The 17,516-nt window shown below is 58.1% G+C and overlaps 3 protein-coding genes across 3 annotated transcripts; 2 read left to right on the forward strand and 1 right to left on the reverse strand.

Moving 5' to 3' along the window:
* Positions 1 to 2,700: 2,700 nt before the first annotated feature.
* LOC135453949 (deoxyribonuclease-1-like) lies at positions 2,701 to 6,646 on the forward strand. The gene is made up of 8 exons (XM_064725515.1): positions 2,701 to 2,847; positions 3,678 to 3,766; positions 3,921 to 4,004; positions 4,128 to 4,243; positions 5,003 to 5,115; positions 5,753 to 5,907; positions 6,001 to 6,097; positions 6,394 to 6,646. Exons 1-8 carry the CDS (start codon positions 2,701 to 2,703, stop codon positions 6,445 to 6,447), a joined length of 855 nt encoding a protein of 284 aa, XP_064581585.1. The 3' UTR covers positions 6,448 to 6,646.
* Positions 6,647 to 8,120: 1,474 nt separating this feature from the next.
* On the forward strand, positions 8,121 to 11,237 carry LOC135454310 (deoxyribonuclease-1-like 2). Its single transcript, XM_064726305.1, is given in 7 exon segments — positions 8,121 to 8,270; positions 8,554 to 8,642; positions 9,622 to 9,705; positions 9,822 to 10,110; positions 10,308 to 10,462; positions 10,605 to 10,701; positions 11,187 to 11,237. Coding segments are annotated over 7 exon segments (915 nt in total).
* A 207-nt stretch (positions 11,238 to 11,444) lies between these two features.
* ECI1 (enoyl-CoA delta isomerase 1) lies at positions 11,445 to 17,391 on the reverse strand. The gene is made up of 7 exons (XM_064725514.1): positions 17,280 to 17,391; positions 16,875 to 17,021; positions 15,811 to 15,938; positions 15,108 to 15,254; positions 14,130 to 14,251; positions 13,275 to 13,453; positions 11,445 to 11,944 (listed from the first exon to the last, which is right to left on the reverse strand). Exons 1-7 carry the CDS (start codon positions 17,317 to 17,319, stop codon positions 11,778 to 11,780), a joined length of 930 nt encoding a protein of 309 aa, XP_064581584.1. The 5' UTR covers positions 17,320 to 17,391; the 3' UTR covers positions 11,445 to 11,777.
* Positions 17,392 to 17,516: the final 125 nt, after the last annotated feature.

Genomic DNA, 17,516 nt, shown 5'->3' on the forward strand with positions numbered 1-17,516 from the left:
CGCTACGGCGGCCGGGCCAGGACAAAAACGGTCACGCGCTGCCGCCGCCGCCGCCGGCAGCGCCCCCTGGCGGGCCCGCCCGCAGGGGTAACGGGGGCTAGGCCGTGAGGGAACCGGGCCCGGGATGGGCGGGGGGCGCCTGGGCATGGGGGCAGCTTGTCCTGGGGGACTGAGACAGGTGTCCCAACCCTGAGAGGAGCCTGGACCTGAGGGGGTATTGCCCCTGGAGGGACATTCTCTTGGCCCTCTGGTGCTGGGGTTGAGCCAAGGGGTCTCAGTATGGAGGGCTGGAGCTCTGGGCGTGAGGGGCATGGAGCTCTGGGCATGAGGGGATATCGGCCCTGGGAGCTGCTCCTTGGGCTGGCTGATGGGCTCCTGCCTTGGGAGAAGCTTGGCTCTTGGCTGTGGGCTTTGGGAAGTGCCCCTTTGTTCCTGCTGCCCTTGGGGGATGTGCAGGAGTGGGGTTTAGCCCCGGGGGGAGGATTGGCCCTGAGGGTGGTCCAGCCCTGGGGGTGTTGGCATGAAAGGGGTCTGATCTTTGTGAGGTCTGGGCCCAGAAGTGGTGTTAAACCCTGGGACTCTGCTTTGAGGGGGTCTTAGCCTGGGTGGGACAGGATCTGGGGGGACCTTGGCTCAGGGGGTTCTTGGTCCTGGGTATGGCCCCTGGGGGGTTCCTGACCTGGAGAGGATTGACCATGGAGGGTTTGCCTGGGGAAACCTGGGTCCAGCCTGGGGAGGGTGTTGGGGGGTCTATGTCCAGCCTTTATCCCACTGTGGGGAGCAGCCCTTCTCTGGAGGGTGCCTGGCTCCAGGAGAGAGGGGGCCCAGCCCCTTGAGGATCACTGCACACCTTCTGGGAACCATGGCAGCTGCCTTTGGAGGCAGGGAGATCAGCCAAGGCCGCTGGGACAGCACTGTGTGAGCTGGGGGAGCGGCTGGGGTGGAGAGCTGCCACCCCCCAGCACTGCAGGTGACCGCCTGGGGAGGGTCTGGGGATGGGCACCATGGCAGACATTTGTCATTCTTTTGGGACTTTTGGCTTCACACCCAAAGACCACACTGGGATGGCTCCTGCTGGCCCCAGCACACTCACAGCCTGTTGGAAATGTGGGGTGCTCGGTGGGAATGATTCCTGTTGGTGAAATAAACATTTTTTAAGAGAATTTGCATCTGATGATGAGTGAGAGTTGCCCATGACATGCGTTGGGAAGCTGCTGATCCCCACAAGAGATCTCTGACATTCATTCCACCTTGCAGAGCTCTTGTTGGCATTTTAATCCCTCTCGGCCTTACCTGTGGTGGGAGGCATTGGCAGAGGTTGAAAGAGCTCTTTTTTCACTGAGCAGCCCTTTGCTTCCGTGAAAAATGCCATATGGAGCCTGCGGCCTCACATGATCCTTGGCTGGGCACCCACCTGGCAAGGAGAGAGTGTCCCTCTCCATAAATGCAGGTGCAGATCCTCCCCCCTCCAGAGTCCTCGGACAACATCCAAGGTAGGTCCTGCTCTCCTCTCTTCCCACACCCCCAGGGGCTTCCCTTGGCAGTGTCACCTCCTCCAGCTCAATTCTACCTCAATGCTCTGCTGGGCCAAACCTGAGTGCAGCTCAGGGGTGAATGTGCCCCTTGCAGGTGCCTCTGCCTGGGAGGTTCAGAGGCTGCTGTGCTCTCCAAAAATGGGGAGGATTTATGGGGCTTTGGGCAATTTTTGGCATGACCAAATCATGGCATTGCCCAATGACTGCATTATCAACTGAAGGGACTGTGGTGTTAGAGGGAAGAGTTTGGAGCAGGAGTGCAAGTGGGAACAGTGAGAATTTAACTAGAGCAGCTGCCCCAGAAGGAAAAGTGAGCCTGAGGCCAGCAGATCCTTCCTCAGGCTCAGATTTGGTGTGCCAAACCTGGAGCATTTGCCCATCCTCTTAGCCCATTTATCAGGCTCTGGGTGAGTTCAGGCACTCCAGAGCCCAGGCTTGGGCAGGGCTCAGGGCTCAGATCTGGTGAAACATTAGCCCAAGGCAGTCGAGTGCCAGGGGAAATCCTTCCCAAACACCTTCCCTGTGGGTGGGAGCTGCAGCACTGCCTTTGCTGAGGGTCCTGAGGGAGCCAGCTGGGTGAGGATGGGCAGGGGCCCTGCTGGGTGAGGATGAGCAGGGGCACTGCTGGGTGAGGATGGGGGGCACGGGAGGGGGAGGTTACCCAGGTGAGGATGCTCCAGGCAGTGAGGAAGGTGGGGAGGGTGTCACGGAGGATCTCTGCCTTGCCCTGTCCCAGCACAGCTGCTGTAGGGTCTTTGGGGTCGCTAGCACTGATCCAGGGAAAGGTGAGAGAGGCACAAGCCAAGGGATTTTGGGCTCCCTGGCCACTGCTACCAATCCCAGGCCAGAAGAGGTGTCCAGGCTGAGCTCTTCCTCATGGGGAACGAGGAAGTGACTGCTCTGTGTCACCATTAAAGGGCACTTACTTGCTGGCCAGGGAATTTTCCACTCCAGCCTTGTGAGTGACCTGGCCTCCTTCCAGGAGGGACAGGTAGGATGAGGCCCCATGCAACAGAGGTACAATCCCTACATCCTGGTGGCTCCCCAGAAAACACCTCCCAGTGAAACCACTATGGCCAGTGGGAATACCCTGGTTATCCTGTTGTCTGTCCCAAATCCCCATCTCAGCCAGGAGGGCTGAGCCCCTCCTGCCTCTCTGCACAGGATGGCAGCCTCGAGGCCGGTGCTGTCGCTGCTGGTGGCAGCTCTCCTGCTGCACGTGGCCACCTCGCTGAAGATTGGTGCCTTCAACATCAGAGCCTTTGGGGACACCAAGATGGCCAACCAGACCGTTGCAAACATCATCGTCTCTGTGAGTGCGGGGAGGAGCAGGCCTGGACGTGCTCTGCTCTCTGGGGGGCAGCCAGCTTGGGCAGTGGGACACCTGCTTCCTCCATCCATCCATCCATCATCCACCCATTCATCCATCCATCCATGCATCCATCATCCATCCATCCATCCATCCATCCATCATCCATCCATCTATCCATCCATCCATCCATCCATCCATCCATCCATCCATCATCCCTCCATTCATCCATCCATCCATCATCCATCCATTCATCCATCCATCCATCCATCCATCCATCCATCCATCCATCCATCCATCCATCCATCCATCCATCCATCCATCCATCCATCCATCCTTCCATGCATCCATCCATCCATCCATCCATCCATCCATCCATCCATCCATCCATCCATCCATCCATCATCCCTCCATCCATCCAGCCATCCATCATCCATCCATCCATCCATCCATCCACCCATCATCCATCCATCCATCCATCCATGCATCCATCCATCCATCCATCCATCCATCCATCCATCCATCCATCCATCCATCCATCCATCCATCCATTCTTCATCTACCCACACATCTGCTCTTCCCCCATCACCATCTCCCACCTCAGGCCATCTCCACCCTTGCAGGTCCCCAGTCAAGGCTGGGGTTCCTCCCCTGGAGCAGCTGCTGGGTAGGTGGTGGTGGACACACAGGGCACACCAGCACCGGGGTCCCCTCCCTGGCCCTGAGGTCCCTGCTGCCCTCCCACTGCCAGCCTGGGAGCCTTTGCAGCCCAGAGAGGCAACCCCAGAGCAGCTCCTGGCCAGGGGAGAGCAGCTCTGAGCTTTTTCACCCAGATCCTGTCAGAGTACGACGTCGTGCTGGTGCAGGAGGTGCGGGATGCCGACCTGAGCGCTGTCAATGACCTCATGGAGCAGCTCAACAGGTGACCCAACGGCTTGGTGTGGGAGTGACTGCAAAGGGGACTCTGGGGTGGATTCCAGCCCTGCCAGGGCACCTCTGGCTCCGCTGGAGAGAGCCTGGTGGATGCTGGGGAGCACCAGGAGCCTCTTCTCACCCTCTCCATAACTTGCTCCCAGTGCTGGGAAACACCCCTATGACTTTTTGATCAGCGTCCCCCTGGGTCGGGGCACCTACAAGGAGCAGTACCTCTTCATCTACAGGTAAGGGATGCTGCCAGGTGTCACCTGCCACCCTCCCCAGCAGCCCCCAAAGGGGATGGGTACTTTGGGGACCCGGGCTGTGGCAGGAGCAGCGCTGGGAGCTGCCCTGCTCTCCTCCCTCAGGTCAGACATGGTCTCCGTGCTGGGAAGCTACTACTACGATGATGGTTGTGAATCCTGTGGGACCGACACCTTCAGCAGGGAGCCCTTCATTGTGAAGTTCTCCTCACCCACCACACGTGAGCAGAGCCCACCTTGGGGGATGCCCAGACCTGGCACAGGGTGCCCTCCACACAGGGCCGAGCCCAGAGCTGTGCCTGCTAAGCACAGGGGGTTGCAATCCCTCACCAGGGTCCCACCTGTGGGTGCCCAGGGGTCCCATGTCCCTGCCCAGCATGGCCAGCAATCCCTGCTGTTTCCCACCATGTGCCATCTCCAACCAATCACCTGTCATCTCCCACCATGAGCTCTCTCCAGCTGTGTGCCATCTTACATCTCCAGCTGCTTTCCACCATGTCCTACATCCCATTATGTGCTACCTCCCATCTTGTGCCACATCCCACCATCTGCTTCCTCTGGCTGGGTGCCATCTCCCATCATGAACCATCTCCTATCACCTGTCATCCCCTATCCCTTATATCTCCCATCACGTCACATTTCCCAATTTGTTCCACTGCCTACCCCATGTGCCATCACCTCCACCTCCTGAGAACCTCCTCAGGGCACACACACTATCCCATCTCCTGCCCAAAACCATATTGGCTTGCAAATGCTAATGGGAAACAAGCAGCAAACCCCAAACAATGCACCAAGGCATGCAGCTCCCCACTGGAATTTCCAGTCTCAGGGACAGGCAGAGCACCAAACTCAACACACCCTTTTCCTTCAACTACTTTTCCTGGCCAGTAGCTGGGGCTTGGCCTGGGGTGGTTTCCTGGGGTTCCCATTCCCTGCTCAGGAATGCACCAAGCCAGGGGCTGATGGCAGCTGTCCTGCAGAGGTGCAGCAGTTCGTGTTGGTGCCTCTGCATTCGGAGCCCAGCCACGCAAGACAGGAGATCGATGCGCTCTACGACGTCTACACCGATGTCATCAACAAGTGGGGGACCAATGTAAGCTTGGGGAGCTTGGGGAGCCTCCTCAGGGCAGCCAGGTGGGCAGGTGGGGTGAACATGTCCCACAGTGTGACGGTGTTCACAGGGGTTCTTGGATGAGGGAAGAGACGAGGATCTGACTCTGTGTTTCAGAAGGCTTGATTTATGATATATATTAAAACTATACTAAAAGAATAGAAGAAAGAATTTTATCAGAAGTCTAGCTAAGAATAGAAAGAGAAAGAATGATAACAAAGGCTTGTGGCTTGGACTCTGTCTGAGCAAGCTGGCTGTGATTGGCTATTAATTAGAAACAACGAACATGAGCTAATCAAAGATCCACCTGTTGCATCCCACAGCAGCAGATAATCATTGTTTGCATTTTGCTCTTGAGGCCTCTCAGCTTCTCAGGAGGAAAAATCCTAAGATAAAAGATGTCTGTGACACCACAGGATGCCTCTTGTACCATCAGAGCAGGTGCCACCCCAGCAGTCTCCAGGCAGAGAGCTGCTGGATGGCCCTCCTGCCATTCCTGGGGGCTTGTCCCTGCACACTAGGTCACCTCAGGGGAGTCTTTACGTTAAGAAATCTCCCTCAAGATTTTAGGGAGCCCTTGCAGCTTAAAGGGACAGGGACTCAGTGCTGTGCCCTGCAGGACATGATCTTCATGGGTGATTTCAACGCTGACTGCTCGTACGTGACGAGCTCCCAGTGGCCGTCCATCCGCCTGCGCTCCCTGAGCGCCTGCGAGTGGCTGATCCCCGACAGCGCCGACACCACCGTGGCCGACACCGACTGCGCCTACGACCGGTGGGTGCCGGGGCAGGGGGCACAGGGGGCTGGCACGGGGGGCTGGCACAGGGAGCACTGAGGGGCACTGACACCCCCCTGATGCCTTGGCAGCATTGTGGCCTGCGGCACCGCCCTGCGCCAAGACATTGAACCTGGCTCCGCCACGATCAACAACTTCCAGAGGAAATTCCAGCTCCAGCTCAAGGATGTGAGTAAGGGGAGGGTGGGGCATGAGCCCACCAGCATTGGGATGTGCCCCACCATAGCTCCTGGGAGTGTGGGAGGGCTCCCTGTTCCCAAGGGTGCCCCTAAGGGTGGCCTGACCCCAGCTGTTATACTGAATCAACCCTCCAGATCGAGCATTTTGGGGTACAGTCTAAATTTTGGGGGTTGGAGTGGAGCACTGGGGTGCCAGCCAGCCATGACCGTGGCAGTGGGTCCACATGAGCTCAGGGTTTATGAGTTGACTGTGGTCAGGGTGACTCTGCTCTCTCTCACACGCAGGCTTTGGCTGTCAGCGACCATTTCCCAGTGGAGGTGACCCTGAAAGCCCTCTGAGCCTGTCCCACCAGTGGCTACCAGGACACCTCAGCACACACCTGCATCTCTCGTGGGAGCCCACTTGCTGCTGGTGCCAGCCAAGCTGCCCACTGTCCCTGCAAGGAGTCCTTGAGCTCCTGCGGAAGTTTTTTGCTTTCTGCTTCCATTAAAAATGAGCCTTTCCTGCATCTGCAGCTCTGGAAGGGAGGTTCCTTCAGTGTCCCCAGCATCCCCTCAGCCCCCTGTCAGAGAGCCAGGGAGGTCCCCAGGGCTCCTGCCATCAAGAGACCTGCTCCCATGGGGTGGTGAGCTCTGCTTCCCTCTCAGCTGATGGTGGGAAAAGCTGGAACTCTGGGAAGGGGCTGGGGGTCCAGGATTTCCAGGGTGCAGGATGCTCTGCTGCCAGCTCACAGGGCCACATCCTGGCAGAGCCTGCCTGGCTGTGGGGCTCTCCCTCACACACACGCTGACAGGGCGCTGACAGGGTGCAGGGAGGATGTGAATCAGCTCCCAGGGGGCTTCCCAGGGGGTTTCGGTGCCGACACAGCACCGAGGGACAGGGGACTCATCCCGAGACTGGGTGTGAGGATACAAAACCTGGAGCTGCACGTGAGAGCCTGGCAAGTCCTGGCATGAGCAGCCACCAGAGTCAACTCTGTTGTCATCCTGAGGTGATACCATGGGCCATGGTGATGCCATGGACTGGCATGGGGAATGCCAGCACTCCTGGGGCTACTTTGGGTCACCAGTGGGGCTGTTCTGGGTGACACTGGGGCTGCTGCAGGGGTTTGCAGCCATCCCCTCTTGCCATGGCTGGTGGTACTCACCTGCCTGACCTACACACTGGCCATTTCCTTCTCTTCCCTCTAATTACACTGTCTGAATCACCCAATTAAGGCCAGCGCCCTTCACCTCCTGCCTGGCCACCGTGCCCACTCTGTGATCCAGGTGCCCCCCCAGATGGCAGCCCCCAAGTTCCACACACCCACCCAGTCCCACAGGGATGCCCCAGCATTTCCAAGTCTCCCTGTCTGTCCTTTGCTGTGTCAGCACAGGGATGCCTGGGCTGGCCCCACCCCGTCGCCCTGTGGGATTTTTGGTTTCCCAATGTGGGAAGGAGCTCAAAGTTATGTCAGAACCCCCAGGGGGTGTCAGACTCATCCTGCTTTGCTGGGAATAAAGCTGCCTGTCCTGCTGCTGGCAGGGCAGAGGTGCTGCACCTTCAGCCAGGCGAGGACAGCTCTGGGATCAGCGCCTTCAACTGCAGCCAGGTGGGACTGGGATCAACTGGGACGAGTGGGGATGAGGCTCCTCACCCCAGCAGTGGGGGTTGTGGTGAAGTTTAAGGATGTGGAACAGCCTGGGGTGCCTGGAATGCTGGCGGTGGTGGATGGGGCTGGTGGGCAGCGAAGAGACCCTGGTGGGGGAGTGGAGCTGGGTGATCACTGGAGCTGAAGAGGCAGGCTCACAGTGGTGAGAGAGGATTTATCTTCATCTGGGAGTGGTGAGCTGGCAAACTGCCTACACCAGCTCTGCAACCTGCTCTGGGCAATGCCCACCATGACACACTGTCACACACCAGGACTTTGGAAGGATCTACATGTTTTTTTCCTCTACCTCAAACTCAAAATAGTGTTCCGAGTTCATCTCCCATCCCTGCACCCCTGTGACCCAGCATCAATCCTGCAAGAATGGGGACTGTGACACTGGAATTGTCCCTGCTGACTGTGGCTCTCCTCCTGTGCCCAGCCACTGCCATGCTGCGTATCGGTGCCTTCAACATCCAATCCTTCGGTGACACCAAGATGTCCAACAAGGAAGTGGCAGAGATCATCATCAATGTGAGTGCAGCCAGTACATGGGGGTGGGCTGTGTGCTGGGACAGACCCCAACAGGGCTCCTGTGTCAGAGACATGGGGATGTGGCTGAGCATGGGATGGCATCGCAGTGCTCGGGATGGCCTGGGTGGATGAAGGCTTGCTGGGGTGTCAGGCACAACCTACAGTCCCTCTGAGCCCTCCCTGGGGACCTGCCCTACCCCAAGGGACATGCAAGTCCCCATGGTGCTGAAGCTGGAGCCCCTGGCTGGGAGGGTGGCCCTGAGCTGTCCCCTTTGGCCCGCAGGTGCTGCGCCGCTACGACGTGGTGCTGGTGCAGGAGGTGCGCGACTCTGACCTCAGCGCCGTCACCCAGCTCATGGAGCAGCTCAACAGGTACAGCAGGGCTGGGACTGGCACGGCAGCACCAGCAGGGAAAGCCAGGCTGCCTGAGCACTAAGAGGAAAAAAGTTATCCATCAACAGAGAGTTTATTTTTGGGGGAAAAAAAAAGGACATTAGGAGAAATGTGCTGGGGCAAGTAGGAGGCACTGAAAACAACACTGGGAATAACCCAGTGAAGGGAATGGGGATGCAAGTGATACAAATCCCTTCTGAAAGCTCTAAGCTCACCAGAACATGCAGGATGGAAAGGAACTACAGCTCTGTCTCCAAAATCCAAAAGGACAGGGCAGAAGGAAGAGAGGGAGGAAGGGACAGGCAAACCTTGGACCCCAACACCCTGTGAGCGGCAGGGGGACCCCAGGATGGGCCCAGCAGTGGATGGTGCTTTGAGGGGGTGGTTCTGGCACCCTGTGAGGAAAAGGGGCTGCTGAAGTGGGCTAAAACTGGCCACAGCAGGGTGGCAGCCCCTCTGCCAGCTGGGTGCTGACCCAGTTTTGGAACAGGGCACGGCTCGGGACCATGCGGAAGCTGCTGCTGCCGTGTCGAAAGGCAGCCAGTGCTCCTGAGCAGGTGTGCCCAGCCCATGTCCTCACCCCTCCCGTGTCCCCTCCAGCGTGGTCACAAAGCAGCCAGGGCAGGGAGGGTGACGCTGGGTGCTGCAGAGCCCCAGGCTGCTCACTGACCTAATTTAGCTCTGCTGCAAATGAAGGGGAGGAATGTCCCTGCAGAGAAAGGGTGACAGGAGCCGCCCCACGTCGTGCTGTGCCCACAGAGCCACCTGGGGGAGAGGCTTTGGGGGCTTCAGAGCTGCTATACCTCATGTCACCCCACAACCAGGGCACAGTACACCATGGGCACTCTAGAGCAGGACCAGCTGGTGCAAACCCTGGGGCCACCCAGCCCCTGGACATGCCAAAGCCAATCCAGGACGGTCCCAGCCACGTCATTGTCCTGACTTTGTGTCTCTGCAGTGCATCCACATCCCAATATGACTACGAGATCAGTGGCCCCCTGGGACGGGAGAACTACAAGGAGATGTACCTGTTTATCTACAGGTAATGGGGCTGGCAGTGCTGCAGCCTGTGACATGGCACTGCAGGGCCACCAGCACCATGGAGGGGACACAGGGGCTGTGCCAAGTCCTGGGGTCACCATCCTTTTGTTGCCACAGGACAGACGTTGTGTCTGTGGTGGACACCTACCAATATGAGGACCCCCAGGATGTCTTCAGCAGGGAGCCATTCATCCTGAGGGTGTCAGCCCCCAGCACCAGTAAGTGGGGAAACAAGTGACCCATGGGCTGTGGCCTGGGGTGGCTGTGGGGCTGACATCTCTCTCCCCTGGCAGAGGTGAAGGAGTTTGTGCTGGTGCCCCTGCACTCGGCCCCACACGATGCTGTCGCTGAGATTGATGCGCTCTACGATGTCTACCTGGCCATCATCAACAAGTGGGGGACTGATGTGAGTGTCACCAGCACTGGGGGCACACAGAGGTTGGGCACTGAGGCCCAGGGACTGTCTGACCCACACTGGGACCCTGATTTGAGGCGAGCGCAGCTGGTGCAGGAGTAGTGGGGTCAGAACCCTGTTCCTGCCCCATGGCAGGGTGGTCCCTGCCACTCCCAGGCCCACCACTCAACCTCCCATCTGCCCTGCAGAACATGATGTTCCTGGGGGACTTCAATGCTGACTGCTCCTACGTGCAGCCCAGTGACTGGTCGTCCATCCGCCTGCGCACCAGCGACATCTTCAAATGGCTGATCCCCGACAGCGCCGACACCACCGTGGGCAAGTCAGACTGTGCCTATGACAGGTCAGTGCTGCCACCACGGCACCACTGTCCCCTTCCCTGGCACCACTGTCCCCTTCCCTGGCACCCCAGCACCCCCCTGCCTGTCTGCATTGCCAGCAGGGGCAGGAGTGGCACCCACCATCCACCCCCATCTCCCCTGCAGGATCGTGGTGTGTGGCAGCAAGCTGAAGAGAAGCGTCCTGTCCAACTCAGCTGGTATCTACAATTTCCAGCGTGCTTTCCAGCTGGACCAGGAGCAGGTGAGCCAGGATCACACATCTGGGGCTCCAGCAGGCACCAAAGCTGAGCTGGCCCAGGCTGCAGGGCTGTCCTTGTCTCTTTGAGGGGCTCAAGGTGACAAAGGACCCAAAGGTAGAAACAGGACAAGGGATTTGGGGTCACTGCCTGTCCCCATTAGGAAGAAAGGCACAGGGCTTTTTATTGTGTTCCATGGGCAGGACTCAAGCTCAAGCCAACTTTCAACAACCCATCACTGGCATAGAGCTCCCAGATGAGACATGGGGGCTTGGAGGGCAGGGGGCACCCTGCCAGTGCCCACCCAAAGCCACACCTGGCCACCTCTCCATGAGAGCCTTGTGTGTTGAGTGTCTTGGGGCTGGGGACAGTGTGCCCCCTCCAGCAGGCAGAAGGTTCTGGCAGGGCAATTGACTGCCCTGCAAACCCCAGCAGCAGAGTGGGAGGTGAGTGGCTCACTGAACATCTCCCACCTTTTGCTCTCCTCCAGGCCCTGGCAGTCAGTGACCACTACCCAGTCGAGGTGAAGCTGGCAGCCTGAGCTCCTCCTGCAGCCACAGACCAGGATCCAGCTCCAGCTCCCACCACCAATCCCCATGAAGGTGTTCCAGCCAGCCCCATCCACAAGTCCTGTGCATGAGCTGCCCCAGACCCCAGTCTGGAGAAGACTGCCATGAAGCAGAGCCTGGGACAGGCCACCAGCCAGGACACTGTGACCACAGACAAGCCATGGAACAAAGCATCCATCTCCTACCTCATTGAAGATTTATTGACAAACCTCATTTCACGATTAACTGTTGGACAGGAGGAAGGACATCCAAGGACCATCAGGCTCGGGCCACGGCGTGTTGAGACCCTGTCCCAGTCCATTCCTTGGGTGCTGGGTGGGCTCTCCCTGCCCTTGGGGAAGGCAGCAGTGGTGTCAGGCACTCTACAGGCACAAAGGGAAGGGGCAGCTGGGTGGCTGTGGGACAGGTGGCGTGTCACCGACTGCTGGCACTGCGGGTGGCTCTGCTGTGAGACCAACAGCTACTGCAGCGTTTCAGAGGGTGACTCAACCTCCCAGGGACCAGCTGGAGCCTCAGCTCTTCCTCTTCTTCAGCATCTCCATGTACATGCGGAGGGACTTCTGGATGGACTCTTTTGAGACGAAGGTGACAAAGTTTTTGATGTCTTCCTCCCGGTGAGCTACCAGGCGGTCCAACACCGCCTTCCTCATCATGGTCTTGGTGAGCTGGCGGGCATGGTCTGCAGAGAGGACAGCAAGGATGAGCAGCATGCCCTGGTCTCACCCCTGACCAGCTCCCAGTGCCACCAAATGCAGCTCTAATGGGATAGTTCACATAGCAAAGTGCTCTTGAAAGCAGCAGGGAAAGGGGAAAGAAAAACCCATCAGCTGGGAGCTGAACTGGTTAAACTCTCATACAATAAATTATGGTTGTACTGCTCAGTGGAGTAATGACTGATCTACTGGCAAAGATGACAAAAAGTTGTGTACCTCATTCTTTCTGTGCCCTCCAGAGCCCAACATCCACCTTCAATACATACCAGCAATCAAACAACATTCCTTATTTGAAACTGCTGTGGCTCCAAGCTCCCCTGAACCAACCCCTTCAATCCCTGCAGGACAGTCTGCTCCTGCCAACCCTGCTGAACAAAAGCCAGCAACACCTCCCTCGAGCTCATCCCTGGGCCTGTGCCACTCCACATGGACATGTGGATGCTGCTGGAGCAGCAGGGGCTGGTGGAGCTGACTGAGGCCTCGAGCACACACCCTCACAGAGCCAGGTGCAGTGATGTGCAGCACACCTGCTGCACAGATGCTTTATTCAGGCACTGTGTGACAATGAAATGAGGACTGACCCCCTCCAGCCACACACTGGGAACCCTGAACTGCTCCAGCACCTGGGTGCTGAAGCCACTTCCACCCAGACACAGCTCTGATTTAGGGGAAGGATCTCACAGGAGCTCCTGGAAGTCAGGGGAGGGCACAGCTGAAGTATGCTCTCCAGTTTGGGGGTGAGGTGTCACTCTAAGACCAGGACAGTAGGGAGGAGAGGTGGCATGGGCTGGGACAGCTCAGGTCTGTAGAGAGCCCTTTCCCAGCCCAGGAACCTCGTGCTGCAGTCACAGAGCAGCCCAAACACACGATGCCTGTGCTGTCTGCCTGCCCTCATGCACAGCCCCATCAGTGCCATCCAGAGTGCCAAGAGTTGATTCAGACCATGAAAGCAGCCTGGCAGCCACCCAGGAGCTCTCACCCAGCCTGTTCACTCAGCTCCATGGCAGCTTTCCTGGGCTAACACCTCCACTGACAGACAGATTCAGTTTGTCTGTGCAGCTCAGACACCTCCAGACTGACTCAGCAGGGCTGGCAGGATGAGCTGAGCTGGAGCCACGTGCCCTGAACATTAGCACAGTGTCCCTCTCCTTTAGCCCAAGGCTGCTGGGACTGCTGGGCTGAGCTTTCCTACCTCCCAGCCATCCAAACCTCCCTTTTCAATGGAAACTGTTACACTGTTAGCTCACAGCACTTCCCACTCAGACCAGGTCCCCTCCTGTTCTGGCAGAGCTTTACCAGGAAGGGCCAGCCACTGTGCCATGACAGCTGCAGCCCTCTCCATGAGCTTCTCCTCTGGCACCAGCTCATCCACAAGGCCCAGCTTGTGGGCCTCAGGTGCAGGGTGGAGGGAGCCCAGCTGGAGGGAGCGCTCAGCAATTCGGTGTCCCACAACATTCACAAACGTGTCCTTAAACCTGCAAGAGATGGGAGGGAAAGCCACAGTCAGGGGCAGCTCACCCACACACCAAGAGCTGACAGCACCTGGTCCCACTCCCCAGGCTCAGGGCTCTGAACAGCAGCTGTGGGCTCAGTCACAATGTGAAAATGGTATGAGAAGAGCCATTTTTGGGGGTACCCCAAGACAGCTCCCTCTCCTCTGTAAGAAAGCTGCTCTTTTTACTCTCAGTGCCTGTGGGTACCCATTTGCTGGGACTGAAAGCTTCTTTCCAACAGTACATTTATACACTCCTAAGGCAAACAAGGGCCTGTGTGTCAGTGTCTTAGTGCCCCTGTGCTTTCAGAGATCTCCACACCGTGGGATTTTGCAGGAACACAGTGTATACCCAGAGAAAAGCCTATTCCCAGACTGAGCCTGACCCATGAGATCTCCCAGCACTAGTACTGGAGTTAATTGCTGGGCCAGAACTGAGGTCCTTGGTGCAGGATGTGAGGACATTCTGCAGCCTGAAATCTTTTCAGATACCTGCAGGACAGGACAGAAATGAGGTGTCATCTCCTGCAGCTGCAAATAACTGACCCCTGACACACAAACCACACCACCATGACCAGCTGAACTGACCAATTAACTCCTTGAAGATGAATTTTCTAGAGATCTACACATGATATTACAAGTGGGAGGCAGTGTCCTACCAGAAGGGAGCCACAATGCCCAGCTGGGCCTCGTTCAGGCCGATGCTGAACTTGGGGTTCTCTGCCATGATCCTGTAGTCACACGACATGGCAACAAGGCAGCCCCCAGCTGGGCTGGACCCCTGGCAGAGAGAAGGACACAGTGAGTCCAGGACATGGCCACAAACACCCCCAGCCCTGCTGATCACTCCAGAGCACAGAAGACACCAGGAAGACAGAGCAGATGTCCCCCAAATTTCTGATCAGCTGATTCAAAACAGTCCTAAAGAAGATTTCTGATGTTTATCAGGGTTTCATAGAGCCACAGGAGGGGTTGGGCTGGAAGGCACCTCAAAGCCCATTTCAATCCCAGCCCCTGCTACGGGCAGGGACAGTTTCCACTAGATCAGGTTGCTCAGAACTCCATCCAGCCTGGCCTTGGACACTTCCAGGGATGGAGCAGCCACAGCTTCTCTGGGCAACATGTTCTAGGGCCTCACCCCCCTCACAGGGAAGATTTCCCTTCCATTTGTGACCATTTTTTCCACAGCTCAGTGCTGTTCAGCCCTGCACAGGATGCCTGAGAGAAAACCCAAGTGCCTTCAGTGGGGGCTGTGGACAGACAGCACCATGAGCTGCCAGGGCAGCACCGCCCTGGAAAATGAAAACAAAAATGTAATGACCCATCCATGGGCATGGAGACTCCAGCAGCACTTCCCTGCTGGCCAAGAACGCCAGCTGGAGGAGCAAAACCTGCTGGAAGTGCTGAAATGTAACCCAGCAGTGCCGGCAGCTCAGACAGAGCCTGCAGCATCCCACGCTGCCGTACCTTCCCACACCCCACAGAACTGACAGACACGAGTTTTGCCTGAACACCCCAACAGACACATCCCTGGATGAATTCCAGCCTGGTTTTTCAGCTGTCCCTGCCCACACAGCCCAGAGCAGCTGCAGCAGGTGACAATGGCACCCTGGGGAAGGTGGGCCCAAGGGACCTACGTTGACTGCAGCCACTGTGACCATGTTGGAGCCGTAGAGCCGCAGCCACATCTCCTGCACTGCTCTCCAGAACTCAGTGTAGTGCTCCACGCTCTTCCCACACATCTCAGTGATGTCCAGGCCAGAGGAGAATATTTTGGGAAGAGTCTGGAAATGGGAAAAGACAGAGACACTGAGAGTCAGAGGGAAGGAGGGACCCTTTATCTCTCAGCCTGGCAGATGGAGAAAGGGAAAGTGATGAATATGGGCTATAAATCAGGGTCTTTTGGGGTTCTGAAAATACCTCCCCAGTGCTCCCACTGCCTAGATTATCCCATTACCATGGCATGCAGTGCTGCCCTCTGCTTGCAACACAATTTCTCATTGTCAGGGTGCCTGTGTGAGTACATCACCCACACAGCACAAAACCTGTCCTGTCCCACTGCCAGGCACCACCTTGTCCCCACACCACATCTGAAAATAAGCACTGGCATCTCCCAGCGGCTCAGCAGATGTCACAGGATGTGTCAGGTTGGTAGATGAGCAGATTTGATTTTCATGACAAAGCACAACACTTGGTTGTCATTCCTCTGCTAGAAAAGGGCACAGAAGAAAGATCATGGCCCTTCCAAGAGTGCCCTCCCCTCCTCCCTGAGCCAACCCAAGGTGCCTGGGGGCCCTCCCTTGCCAGTGAGCAGTGAGCCCAACAGGAGCAAGCCCTTACAGAGGTGATGATCACACCCCGGCAGGCCCGGTTGTTCTCCAGCTTCTCCAGGCTTATGGAAAACTCTGTGAGGAACTCCAGGCTGAGGCTGTTCACTGGGGGACTCTTGAACTTCATCGTGGCAACACCTGTGCAGGGCAAGCACAGGGACATCAGACTGCCCCCCACAGCAGCCCACACTGGCCTGCCCAGGGGAGCTTCACCCACCTCCCTGTTTCCCTCACCAAACTGTGGCTTCCCACTCCCACTCAACAACATTCCTGGCTGTTTAAAAGTCTCCAGAGCAGCAGAGCCAAGAGCAAGGTCCTGTCTTTGCCCAGATCCACCACAAGCCAGGGTCACTCAGGGGGTGGTGGACTGAGCACAGAGCAGGCCATGCATGGTGGCACCCCACGTGTCCCAAAGTCCAGCCACCTTCCAGGTCACAGTGCCCAGCAGTTCCCTTCTCTCTGGGCTCAGTGGGGAAGGTCAAACCTGCAGCTTCTGTCACAGCAAACAGCCATTTGTGTGTCCAGGGGTCACACACCTGCTGTGAGCCTGTCAGCACTGGGGAAGGGCTCTGAGCCTTGTCCTTGCCCACACTGCACTACCCTACCCAAAAGGTTCTCCCTGAGTGCTGCAGCCATGACCAGCTGGGAACAGCACAAGGACACACACAGACACCAGGAGATGGGAAGCCACAAGAAGAGGCTTGGGCACCTTTGTACAGAGCAGGGACATGGGAATGTGACAGCTATTCCTGGTAGCCAGTCACAGGAATTCCCCACAGCTCTTCCCTGATGGAGCACTGCCACTCTGCCAGATGCCCAAACCAGGGACCCCAGAGAGAGGACAATGCACAGGCAGGGGACAATGCCAGTCAGGATTTGTTTGTACCACCTGAAGTGCCCACAACTGATGAGATTCCCAACCCCAAACGCTTCTCCCTGAGCCCCCAAAGCAGCTGCAGCAGCAACACCTGGGGGACTTTGGTGACTTTCCATGCCCAGAGCCCCACACGCCACGGGACAGGGGTGGAAGGGATGTCCCCACACGCCCGTGGGCTGAGGGTGACCCCGCCGTACCTGAGCTCTCGTCCAGCTCCACCTGGATCTTGTTGTTGCTGAAGGAGCGGCACGGGGCGAGCGGGAGGCCCGGGGGCTGCAGGGGGCTGGGGGGCGGCCGGGGGGCCCTGTCCCACGCTGGGGGGCGGCAGCACAGGGGAAGCACACCTGGGGACACAGACAGGTAAGGACGGGAGGAGCACAGCCCTCACAGGCGTGAGGGGCGCTCCCCAAAACCGCTCTGCGCGGACACGGCGGGACACGGGGACACCCCGACCCGCTCAGGGAGGATACAGGGACACCCCACCCCACGGCAGGGGGACACATGGAACACCCTGACGGTAAGGGAGGGGCACAGAGAGGAGCGGGGGCTCGGGGACAGCCGAACACCGCCGCAGGAGCAGTCGGGGCAGGGTCCGGGCGCACCTGAGCGGCCGATCCGGCGGGCGAGGGCCGCAGCCGCCATCTTGTGCGGGCTCAAGGGTACGGGGCGGGGCCAAGGAGAGGGCGGGGCCGCCGGCAGAGCCTTAAAGCCACGCCCATTTCTCTAAAGCCCCGCCCACCTGGGCGCTGCTGCGCTCGCGTGCTGCCCCCTCGTGGTGGCCCTGCGGCACCGCAGCGTCCTGAGGGCACTGACCGCTCCGTGCTACCGGTCCTGCCCTG

Source organism: Zonotrichia leucophrys, chromosome 14 (genome assembly GCF_028769735.1).
Source record: "Zonotrichia leucophrys gambelii isolate GWCS_2022_RI chromosome 14, RI_Zleu_2.0, whole genome shotgun sequence".
Classification (NCBI taxonomy): Eukaryota; Metazoa; Chordata; class Aves; order Passeriformes; family Passerellidae; genus Zonotrichia; species Zonotrichia leucophrys.